Source organism: Bombina bombina, chromosome 5 (assembly GCF_027579735.1).
Source record: "Bombina bombina isolate aBomBom1 chromosome 5, aBomBom1.pri, whole genome shotgun sequence".
In the NCBI taxonomy this organism is placed as follows: Eukaryota; Metazoa; Chordata; class Amphibia; order Anura; family Bombinatoridae; genus Bombina; species Bombina bombina.
The window spans coordinates 440,447,296-440,459,615 of NC_069503.1; the positions used below are offsets into that span (position 1 = coordinate 440,447,296).

Below are 12,320 nucleotides of genomic sequence, written 5' to 3' on the forward strand. Positions count from 1 at the left end.
GGCACCACAGCCTGCAGAACCTCTCTCCCAAAAACAGCTTCCGCCAAAGCAGAAACATCAAATTTGTAAAATTTTGCAAAAGTATGTAAGGAGGACCAAGTACCCGCCTCACAAATCTGCTCCACAGAGGCCTCGTTTTTAAAGGCCCAAGAGGAGGCCACAGCCCTAGTTGAGTGAGCCGTAATCCTCTGAGGAGGCTTATGTCCCACTGTCTTGTAGGCCAAACGGATAAAGCTCCTCAACCAAAAAGACAGTGAAGTGGAAGAGGCCCTCTGCCCCCTACACTTCCCTGAATACACGACAAATAAGGACAAAGTCTGAATGAAATCCTTTGTGGCCTAAAGATAAAACTTCAAAGCTCGACCTACATCCAAATTATGAAGTAACCTTTCCTTAGACGAAGAAGGGTTAGGACACAAGGAAGGAACTACTATCTCCAGGTTGAGGTTACGATCTAACACCACCTTGGGAAGAAACCCCAACCTAGTGCGAAGCACAGCCTTATCAGCGTGAAAAACCAAGTAAGGGGGCTCACAATGCAAGGCCACTAACTCAGAGACTCTGCGAGCCGAAGCAATAGCCAGAAGAAATAGAACCTTCCAGGAAAGAATCTTAATGTCAAGTGCATGCATAGGCTCAAATGGAACCCTCTGCAAAACCTTAAGAACCAAATTTAAGCTCCAAGGAGGAGCAGAAGTTCTAAATACCGGTCCGATTCTAGACAGAGCCTGAACAAAGGACTGAATATCAGGAAGCTCCGCTAGCTTCTTGTGTAACAGAACCGATAAGGCCAAAATCGGTCCCTTTAAGGAACTGGCGGCAAGACCCCTTATCCAAACCATCTTGGAGAAAAGCCAGAATCCTGGATACCCTAACCTTGTGCCAGGGATATCCACATTCCTCACAGCAGGATAAATAGGATGATAGATATGACGAGTGACCGGTTTCCTGGCCTGAATGAGTGTATCAACCACTCTTTCCAAGAACCCTCTCTTAGTCAAGACTAGGCGTTCAATCTCCACGCAGTCAGCCTCGGAGAATCGAGATTTTGTGAAGAAAGGGACCCTGAACCAGTAGATCTCTACGACAGGGTAACCACCATGGAGGAGACGACATTCCCACCAGGTCCACAAACCACGTCCTCCGTGGCCACAACAGAGCAATCAGAATGGTCGAAACTTACTCCTGTTTGATGTGGGTCACCACTCGAGGAAGAAATGGCAACGGGGGAAAAATGTAAATTAGGTTGAACACCCAAGGTATTGCTAAGGCATCTATCAGCTCTGCCTGGGGATCCCTGGACTGCGACCTATATCTGAGTAGCTTGAAGTTGAGTCTGGACGCCATGAGATCTATCCCCGGCGTCCCCCATCTGTTGCAAACACCCCGGGATGGAGAGCCCATTCCCCCGGATGAAACGATTGTCTGCTGAGGAAAACCCGCTTCCCAGTGTCCACACCCGGAATGTGGATCGCTGAGGAGCGAGCAGTTGTGGGCCCCTGCCCATTCCAGAATCCGAGACACCTCCCTCATGGCTAGGGAGCTTCTCGTTCCCCCTTGATGGTTTATGTACGCAACCGAGGTAATGTTGACCGACTGGAATCTGATGAAACGAGACGACCCCAAGAGGGGCCAAGCCATCAGAGCGAGGAATATTGCTCGTAGTTCCAAGATATTTATCGGTAGGGTCAACTCCTCTTGAGTCCCACCTGCTCTGTGCCTTTCTGGCACCCCAAACAGCTCCCCATCCTGATAGACTTGCATCCGTGGTCACAATCTCCCAGGATGGTCTCAAAAAGGATGTCCCCTGGGACAGCTGTCCCGGACGGACCCACCAAGAGAGAGGGGTCCCTCGCTCAATTGTCCAGAGAGGGATCTGCTGGGATAGATCTGAGTGATCGCAGTTCCATTGTCTCAACATGCATAACTGCAGAGATCTGAGATGGAACCTGGCGAAAGGAATGACATCTATGCTGGAAACCATGAGCCCGATCACCTCCATACACCTGGTCACAGATGGCCATTGAGGAGGTCTGAAGGACAAGACAGCTTGACGCAATCTTGGAACATCTCTGATCTGTCCAAGAATAGCTTCATAGATATGGAAACTATTATCGTGCCCAGGAACTCCCCCCTGTTGCTGTGAACCAGATACCTTTTTCCCTTGTTTATCTTCCATCCGTGGGATCGAAGGAGAAGAAAAGCCCTCAGTGGTCTCCTCCGCGAGACTGCAGGATGGAGCCTGAACCCGGGATATCGTCCAGATAAGGAGCCACCGCAATACCTCTGGCTCTCGCTGCCGCAAGACGCGCTCCCCAGAACATTTGAAAAAACTCTTGGGAGCAATCGCCAGACCAAACGGTAGGGCCACAAATTGGAAGTGTTTGGTCCATAAAAAGCAAATCTTAGGAACCTGAAGTGGTCCTCCGCGAGACTGCAGGACGGAGCCTGAACCAGGATATCGTCCAGATAAGGAGCCACCGCAATACCTCTGGCTCTCGCTACCCGCAAGACGCGCTCCCAGAACATTTGAAAAACTCTTGGGGCAATCGCCAGACCAAACGGTAGGGCCACAAATTGGAAGTGTTGGTCATAAAAGCAAATCTTAGGAACCTGAAGTGGTCCTTGTGGATTGGCACGTGAAGGTAAGCATCCTTCAAGTCTATTGTCATAAATTGCCCCTCTTGAACTAGGGGCAGAATCGATCTGGTTGTCTCCATTTTGAATGATGGACTGACAGAAACTTGTTTAAAAGCGACACTGAACCCAAATTTTTTCTTTCGTGATTCAGATAGAGCATAACATTTAAGCAACTTTCTAATTTACTCCTATTTTCTTCATTCTCTTGGTATCTTTATTTGAAATGCAAGAATGGGTTCACAATAAATTCATTCACCAATAAAAAAGTGCTGTCCAGAGTTCTAAAACCAAAAAAAAGCTTAGATGCCTTCTTTTTCAAATAAAGATAGCAAGAGAATGATGAAATTCGATAAAAGGAGTAAATTAGAAAGTTGCTTAAAATTGCATGCTCTATCTGAATCACGAAAGAAAAAATTTGGGTTCAGTGTCCCTTTAAGCATTTTAGGTCCAGAATTGGGCGGAACGTGCCCTCCTTCTTTGGGACCACAAAAATGTTTGAATAGTACCCTAAGACCTCTTTCTGCTAGAGGTACTGGAACAATTACTCCGAGAGAGGAGAGATCCCTCACCCACTCTAGGAAGGCGTTCTCTTCTCTGGTCTTGAGGATAGGTTTGACAGGAGGAATCTGCCTCCTGGGCGGATGAGTCTTGAAATCTATCCTGTAACCCTGGGTGATAACCTCCCGAACCCAAGGATCCTGTACGTCTTGCATCCAAGCCTCTGCAAACAGAGATAGTCTGCCCCCTACGCGATCCAGAGACAGATCGGGGGCCGCCCCTTCATGCCGACTTTGTCTCGGCGGGCTTCTTGCTCTGCTTGGATTTGTTCCAAGATTAAGCTGAGCGTCCAAGATCCCTTAGACTGCTCGGTTTTCACAGCAGGCTGCTGGAGTTGAGACTTGTCCGAACGAAAGGGACGAAAGTAGAGCCCATAGGCTTATTCTTCTTTACTGCGAAAAGAAAGCACCCTTGCCTCCGGTGGCCGTGGATATGGAGTCCAGCCCTCTGAACCAAAAAGGACTTTCCCCTGAAAAGGAAGGGATAGTAAAACATAGACTTGGAAGGCATGTCCGCAGACCATTGACCTTTAACCAGAGCCCTGCGGGCTAGAACCGAGAAACCTGATGTCTTGGCATTCAGGCAGATAACCTGCATATTAGCATCACAATAAAAGAATTAGCTACCCTTAAGGCCTTAATCTTTTCATGTATCTCCTCGAGGGGAGTCTCCACCTCGACCATAGCTGACAGTAACGTCACACCAGTTGAAAAAACAAACCCATGAGTTGAAACATCTTCCTCCACACATGGATTCTAATTTTTATCCATGGGTTCTTTGATCAACGAACTATCCTCGAGGGGAATAGTTGTACGCTTCGCGAGCGTGGAGATAGCTCATCCACCTTAGGAATGGCCCCCCATAGCTCAAGCTGAGAGTCCGGAACGGGGAACAGCTTCTTAAAAGAGGTAGAAGGAAAAAAGGATGAGCCAAGTTTCTCCAACTCATTCTTAATAATAGTAGCCATCTTCACAGGGACTGGGAAGGTCTGAGGCACCACCCTGTCCTCGTAAACCCTATCTAGCTTAGGGATCGATGGTTCTTCCAGAAGTTTCGGTTCCGGAACCTCCAAAGTAGCAAGCACTTCTTTCAGTAAAAAGCACAAATGCTCCTTTTTAAACTTAAAATCTGGCTCCTTTGCAGCCGGAGGTCTAGAAGACGCAGATTCCGACCCAGAGAGAGTGCCGGAGGCATCCTCATCAGCGGATAATCTATCCGAAACATCCAACGGAGTAGATGACCCCTGGGACGGAAGGCTATGTCTTTCCCTTTGCACGGCATGGTAAGCATGGAAGGCTAGAAGAAACCGCCGTTTGTAGCTGGGCAGCAAAATATGGCGGCCAAGAGGATCAGTCGGGCCCCTGGGGAGCTGCATGTGGGATGAATGTAGGAAACGCACCTCGCAGGACGGAGAAGAACCCTCAGAGGTGGACGGCTCAGTAGTGCCAAATATCTTATTCTTTTTAGATATTGCAATATTATCAAAGTATATGGAACACAGTTGGGCAGGCGGATTCCTGCACCTTCTCACAATAAACACAGGTATTAGATTTAATTACAGAGGGGTTATCCTCTAACATATCAGAGTCCTCCATAGCTTGCGCCTTTAATACGGACTAGATAGATTAAATGGCACCTTTATAAACCAATGGCCGGGGCACTCACCACCTCCTATGACCCGGACCACAGAGAAAACCGTTACGTCTCCCGCAATTGCCGATCAGGAAAGAGGAAGTTGAAGAGCCACAACCCGGTCACATGGAGCGCCATGCAGGACCGCCCCTGCACTATAGAGAAAACACGCCAAAAAAAGCAGCATGCTGATCTACAACTGACTGTTCCACATTGCAAGATGCCTCATCTCACACATGATGCAGCACTAAACACAATAAAAATATTATGCATAAATATCCAGGGATATTAACCCTTGATTCTATACAGAAAAAAGGATACACCCTGTCTTCTTGCGTTATCATATGTGTATAAATGAAACGATCTTACCATGAATCTATGCTGTGGAACAGGAACACGGCTCTTCAAGGTGTGACAGGTTAGTAGCATCGCTCCTGACATGGACTTGAGTGCATAAAGCAGGCAGTGAAACCCGTCAATGCTGATTGCTTAAGGAGCTGTTAATCTGAGTCGGGATGGTTTTGCAGAAGACTCTCACTGCATCTCCTGACTAACTTTCACCCATGCTCTCACTGAGAGGCTGACAGGACAACTTAAAACTCCAGTCCCATTTCGAAGAGTACTACCCTCTATAAGAGACTACTCTGAATCTTCCGACACTTCTCTGCCAACCTCCTGTGACGAAAGGCAAAGAATGACTGGGGGATGAGGGGAGTCGGGGAGGTATTTAAGCCTTTGCTGGGGTGTCTTTGCCTCCCTCCTGGTGGCCAGGTTCTTAATTACCACAAGTAATGAATGAAGCAGTGGAACTCTCCTCCCATAAAGATGGAAATGTAAGTCTGTCAAAAGAATTGAAATAAGAAGGAAGTCTGCAGACTATAATATAACTGTGTTGGTTTGGCAAAACTGGGGAATGGGTAATAAAGGGAATTATCTATCTTTTTAAACAAAATTCTGGTGTAGACTGTCCCTTTAAGAAATGCACTTAGATACAAGTCTTATGAATTAATGTCCACACAATAAAAGCATGGATTTTGGTTCAGTGGCAGCAATTTTAGGGTTAAAAAGTTAATGCTGATATGGAGCCTACTTACGTGCTAAGCTGAAAGCGAACAAATTTTTAATGTTATTATAGATTCCTTTTCCCTCTTCAATTGCAGACCTGAAATTAAAGCCATTTCACATCCTGTTAGTTATTGTCAGGCAAACCGTATAAAATTGATTTAAAAAAAAGTCCCTCTGACAGAGGTGAACAAAATATTTTTCATTTTAAATAAATACAGTTTGCACATAGTAAATAACCTTACTACAAATTCAATATTGGTTCTTCACATTAGCTAAAACAATTTATATTAAGTTCAATTAAAAATAAAATTTTCAGGTATAAAAACTTGTCATTTGTCAAAACCCATAATAAACTGCACATATTGTGCAATAATTCCTGGGCTACTAAAATCAAACAATCGTCCATTACACCAACCGTTCTTAACAAAGCATGCAATCAATACAATGTTAATTATGTGGTGTTATTGGAATAATTCCACGTGAAAAAGATAAAAAAATATAGATTCCCCTTTAATGTTACTACAATCTAAAATAAAACTCTTTATCACAGAAATTCAGAATGATCCAATGTGTTCAGCTACTCAGGAAAACAAAAGTTATGCTTACCTGATAAAAAATGTTTCCGGACATGGAGCGTCCACAACGTCATTCCAATTACTAGTGGGATTATTCAACTCCTGGCCAGCAGGAGGAGGCAAAGAGCACCCCAGCAAAGCTGTTAAGTGTAACTTCCCTTACCCATAATCCCCAGTCATTCAGCCGAAGGAAAATGGAAAAAGAAGAAACACAGGGTAAAAAAGGTGCCTGAGGTTTACTCAAAAAAACTTCTGAATAATATTAAAAAGAGGGCGGGGGTCGTGGACTCTCCAGAAAGAAAGAAATGTATCAGATGAGCATAACTTTTGTTTTCTTTCCTAAGACATGGAGAGTGCACAACGTCAATCCAATTACTAGTGGGAACCAATACCCAAGCTAGAGGACACAGATGAACAGGGAAGGAGAAAAAAGGCAGGAGGACCTAAACAGAAGGCACCACTGCTTGAAGAGCCTTTCTCCCAAAGGAAGCCTTAGCCGAGGCAAAAGTATCAAATTGTAGAATTTGGAAAAAGTATGCAAAGAGGACCATGTTGCCGCCTTGCAAATCTGTTCCACAGAAGCTTCATTTTTGAAAGCCCAAGAAGAGGAGACAGCCCTAGTGGAATGAGCCGTAATTCTCTCAGGAGGCTGCTGTCCAGCAGTCTCATAAGCCAAACAATCATACTTCTTAACCAGAGGAAAGAGTAGTAGAAAGTGGCCTTCTGATCTTACGCTTTCCAGAGAAAACAACAAAAGAGCAGAAGATTGCCTAAAATCTTTAGTAGCTTGAAGGTAAAACCTTAGCGCACGCACTAACATCCAAGTTATGCAAAAGACGTTCCTTATGAGAAGGATTAGGAAAGAAATAAGGAACAACAATTTCCTGATTAATATTTCTAAGGACTGCCTTATAAGCATGAAAGATAAGGTACGGTGAATCACACTCCAGAGCTGAAAGCTCAGACACTCTGCAAGCAGAATAGCAAGAAGAAACAAAACTTTCAACAACATGCATCGGCTCAAACGGAGCCTGCTGCAAAACTTTAAGAACTAGACTAAGGATCCACGGGGGAGCAACAGATTTAAACACAGGCCTGATTCTAACCAGGACCTAAATAAAGGCTTGAACATCAGGTAAGTCTGCCAGACGTTTGTGTAAAAGGATAGATAGCGCAGAACTCTGACCCTTTAGAGTACTGACCGATAAACCCTTCTCCAGGCCATCCTAAAGAAAAGACAAAATCCAGGGAATCCTCACCCGGCTCCAGGAGAACCCTTTAGATTCGCACCAATAAAGATATTTACGCCATACCTTATGGTAAATCTTGCGAGTAACAGGTTTGCGAGTCTGGAGCATAGTTTCAATGACTGCTTCAGAAAAAACACATCTAGACAGAACTAGGCGTTCAATCTCCAAGCAGTCAGCTTCAGAGAATCTAGGTTTGGATGGAGAAAGGACCCTGAATTAGAAGGTCCTTCCTCAAAGGTAACCTCCAGGCAGGTAGAGATGACATCCGTAACCAGATCCGCGTACCAGATCCTGCGAGGCCATGCAGGGGCTATTAGGATTACCGATGCTCTCTCCTGTTTGATACGAGCAATGACTCTTGAAAGGAGAGCAAACGGAGAAAACAGGTAAGCCAGAGAGAACATCCAAGGAACCGCTACAACATCTATCAGAACTGCCTGAGGATCTCTTGACCTTGAACTGTACTTTGGAACCTTGGCGTTTTGGCAGGACGCCATAAGATCCAACTCTGGAACCCCCCACCTGAGGGTTATCTGAGAAAACACTTCCTGATGGAGAGCCCACTCCCCGGAATGAAAGGTCTGTCTGCTCAGAAAATCCGCCTCCCAATTGTCCCCTCCTGGAATGAGGATGGCAGATAGGAGACAATCGTGAGCTTCTGCCCACTGCAGAATGTAAGTCACCTCCTTCAAGGTCAAGGAACTCTGAGTTCCTACCTGGTGGTTGATGTAAGCCAATGAGGTGATGATGTCCGACTGGAATCTGATAAACCGGACTATAGATAATTGAAGCCAAGCTGTCAGGGCATAGAAGATTGCTCTCAGCTCCAAGATGTTTATGGGAAGAGAAGACTCTTTCTGAGACCACAGGCCCTGAGCTTTCAAAGAACCCCAAACAGCTCCCCAGCCTGACTGGCTGGCGTCCGTAGTCACAATCACCCAGGAAGGTCTCAGGAAGCAAGAATCCCTAGACAGAAGTTCCTGAGAAATCATTAGTTAGGTGATCCATATCTATCCTCTGTGATAAATCTGAAAAGTCCCCCTTTCCAATAGACAGATCATGCATAATTGCAGAGAAGAAATCATAAACCATTTGCACAGCCGTGCCTGGATCTGAACTTGGGTCTCTTGGATCCCAGGCAGTTTCTCTATTCCCTCCCGAATAGCAGATTGAAGAGAAAAGCACGAGGGCAATAAGAATGGAGTTCCTGACATTCGTCAGGAAAATCGACATGGATAGGGAATGTATGATAGTCTCTAAGAAACACAACCTTGAAGCTGGAACAAGGGAAATCTAGTGCAGATTCACCTCCATCCATGGGAACAAAGAAAATATTGTGCAATATTCAATATGTTGGACTCACGACTAGGGACATTAGGTCCCGCATTAGAGAACATTTGTCCACCATTAAAGTGGGCAAGTCGTCTTCACCTATAGTCCAACATTTTTTTTATTAAACATAACAAAGATGCTTCATCACTTAAATGGTTAGCTATAGACCACATACCACATCCAAAAAGAGGAGGAGACAGACAGAGGCTCTTAGAGAAGCGTGATATGCTTTGGATATTCAAATTGTCCACCAAGGTCCCATTGGGCCTCAATGCTGAATATGATTTAATAAATTACTGGGAGTGAACAGCTTACCCATTTTACAGCGTAGGTTATTTGCTTATACACTGTTATTTAAGCAGCTGTTCGTTTTGATATCCTTGTATTCCGGGTATTCTTTTATCATACTTTATTTACATTTTTCCCAGCAGCATTTGTAGTATTATATCCATTTATTGTGCAGCCACTTATGCACATACTATATTATTGCAGTGTGTTTTTTCACACCATATGTGCATTTAAAATGTAATATATGTGGCGTATCTCTAAATGTATTCCATTATCTGTATGCTTCTGCATTTATACCTTTACTAAATTCATTGAAGTTATCCACATTGTGTTCATTTTTGCATATCATAACTTGGAAAGGGATTGTTGTATTTATTATCAACTCTTTTTTTGTATCATATGTACTTATGTAATTATTCTGTAGCAGAGGGTATTGAAATTGTGTTTATATGTAATTACGATATAGGTACACTAAGACACGTCATTTAGAGGTGTGTTCAGAATTAGAACTTTTAACCAATAGGGGTTAATATACACCCTTTTTAAACCTGTATGTGAACCTTAATTCTCTAGCAGTACGGCGCTTAGCCGAAACGCGTATACTGTTTCTTTTCTGTGTATCCTTGTTCCTCCATGGACTTTTTACCCTTTGATTAAATAAATGCTACGTTTTATATAAGCGGCTGCTTTCATCTCCTTTTTGGGTTTATGAATAAAGAAAATACAAAATTTTTGTATGGGATTTTACTAAATGAAAATATGACGCCCGATCCAATATATCGTCTAGGTAAGGCGCCACTGCAATTCCTCAAGATCTGACTACCTCCAAAAGGGCCCACAGAAACTTGTGAATATTCTGGGAGCCGAGGTAAGACCAAACGGAAGTGCCACAAACTGGAAATGCCTGTCCAGAAAGGCAAACCTTAGAAACTGAAGATGATCTCAGAATGGAAATATGAAGATACGTGTCCTTAAGGTCTATGATTGTCAAACTGTTTTAAAAGTTATCAACCAGCACCCAAAGGTGGATTTGAACCCTGGACCTTCTGCTTGCAAGCCAAGTGTGCTAACCACTAAGCCACAACATTGCATTGGAGCAATTAGTTTCCATCTAGGACAGAACCAAAATTTATAGATGAACTTTAGGTCAAGAAAGGGAAGAAAAATTCACACCCTTTTTGGAACCACAAAAAAGTTTTGAATAGAATCTTTGATCCTGTTCTTCTACAGGAACTGGAACAAAATACTCCCAGGGAGGACAGTCCTCTCACAGCTTAAGAAGTCCTCCCTCTGACCTGCTTTATGGATAGTCACGATAGGAGAAATCTGCCCCTTGGAGGGCAAGATTTGAATTCTATTCAGAAAACCCGGGATACTAAGTCCATAGACCAAGGATCTGGGACATTGCGTATCCGACTGGATCCCTAAGCTGGATCGGGGCAGACCTATTCATGCTGAATTTGAAATCAGGGAAGGTTTTGTGGCTTACTTTCCCTTAAACCAAGGTAGACAAGACCTTCAAGGGGACTTGGAATTAATGCTGGCATTCTAGAGAAGAAATAGCCAGCTCTACAGCCCATATTCATACTGGATCTCCTCTAAGGAAGACCCCTTTTAACTGGTATGTCATTCTCAGCCTACCGCACCCGAATTCTCAGGCGGTCTCCCCATCCAGGACCTGACCATGCCTGGCCCTGCTTAACTTCAGAGATCAGATAGGATTGGAAGAATTTAGGGCAGCGAGGCGGTAGACAGATTAAATACTCTCTTAAAATAAGCTTCCAGCTGATTAACAGAAGCTTCGATTTTTCCTGTAAAAAAGAAATTACAGTAATTACAGTATTTACAATGGGAAGGTACAACATATGTTACAGACATAAGAGAAAAATGCCTCAATATGAGGGCAATAAACAGAGTCCATGTAAAGTAAATATGAACATATTAGTGTCTTACTAAAAATTAGATAAGAAAATAGTATATCAGGAAAATTCACCTCAATGTGAGATACAATATAGAATCATGAACATAGTTTAGAAAAGGTATGATCAATATTAGATCTGAGACCTCAACACTAAACACTTTGATTGAAAAGTCCAACTAAAAAGTATCCTGATATAAAATTTCCTAATAGAGTCCTAAAATAGATAGATATTTAGGATTAAATAACGTCATCTAGATATCAAGAAATCAACTCCATTTAAGATTTCAAGAAAATTACCAAAAACGGTCACCAGATGGCAGATTAACCACTTTATTTTCTGAACAACAGAAAAACTAAGTCGGCACAGCACATAAACATATGTGCATAAATAAAAAGGTAGCTTTTTATTATTTAGCTATGTGGCTGAATATTGAGTCGATGCGCTGAAAACCACTCTATTTTCTGATCTGCTGACTCAACACACAAAGAAAACCCGGGATCTGCTGAGAACCCTTATCTCCAAATAAAATGCGACAGCTCTCAATGGCGGGAAATATGTAATCTGAACCGCCACTAAACTAGATAAAATGGCGCTCAAAAAACTCAAAACATAGTTGCGCACTAAGCCACATATAACATCAAATATGTCCCTTAATAAAGGAATTAAGCCAGATACTGCCTAAAGAACCTCCTTCACATGGAAAACGGCACAATATGCAGCTCCTAAGCAGCGGAGGTGCAGCCGTACTAAAGGGGAATGAAGTCAGCTGAGACCCCCTCATATTAGGGAATAAGAAGCTTGAGCTAAGAGATCCAGGGGTTTAATCCTTGGAGCACTCCTCCTAGAACATTCATACTCCTCAGGAGGACGCAGCATTTATCTCAATTAGCGTAGCGTTAAAATAAGCAGTACTTTTATACATTTTACAATCGGATGCCAGGTTGCAAAATTGAGCAAACACAAAGTTTAAAATAGAAAAATCTAGGGAGCGCCTATGGATGGGCTAAGGATATATATTCACAATATATGTTCACCGTATAAACATTTATTTGCAATAA

At 43.4% G+C, this 12,320-nt stretch overlaps 1 protein-coding gene across 1 annotated transcript in view; it reads right to left on the reverse strand.

Moving 5' to 3' along the window:
- ATP2C1 (ATPase secretory pathway Ca2+ transporting 1) overlaps window positions 1–12,320 on the reverse strand; it is a 209,041-nt gene that overhangs the window by 33,714 nt on the left and 163,007 nt on the right. The window contains 1 exon segment of the mRNA XM_053714301.1: window positions 5,921–5,992. Coding sequence (XP_053570276.1) covers window positions 5,921–5,992 — 72 coding nt within the window.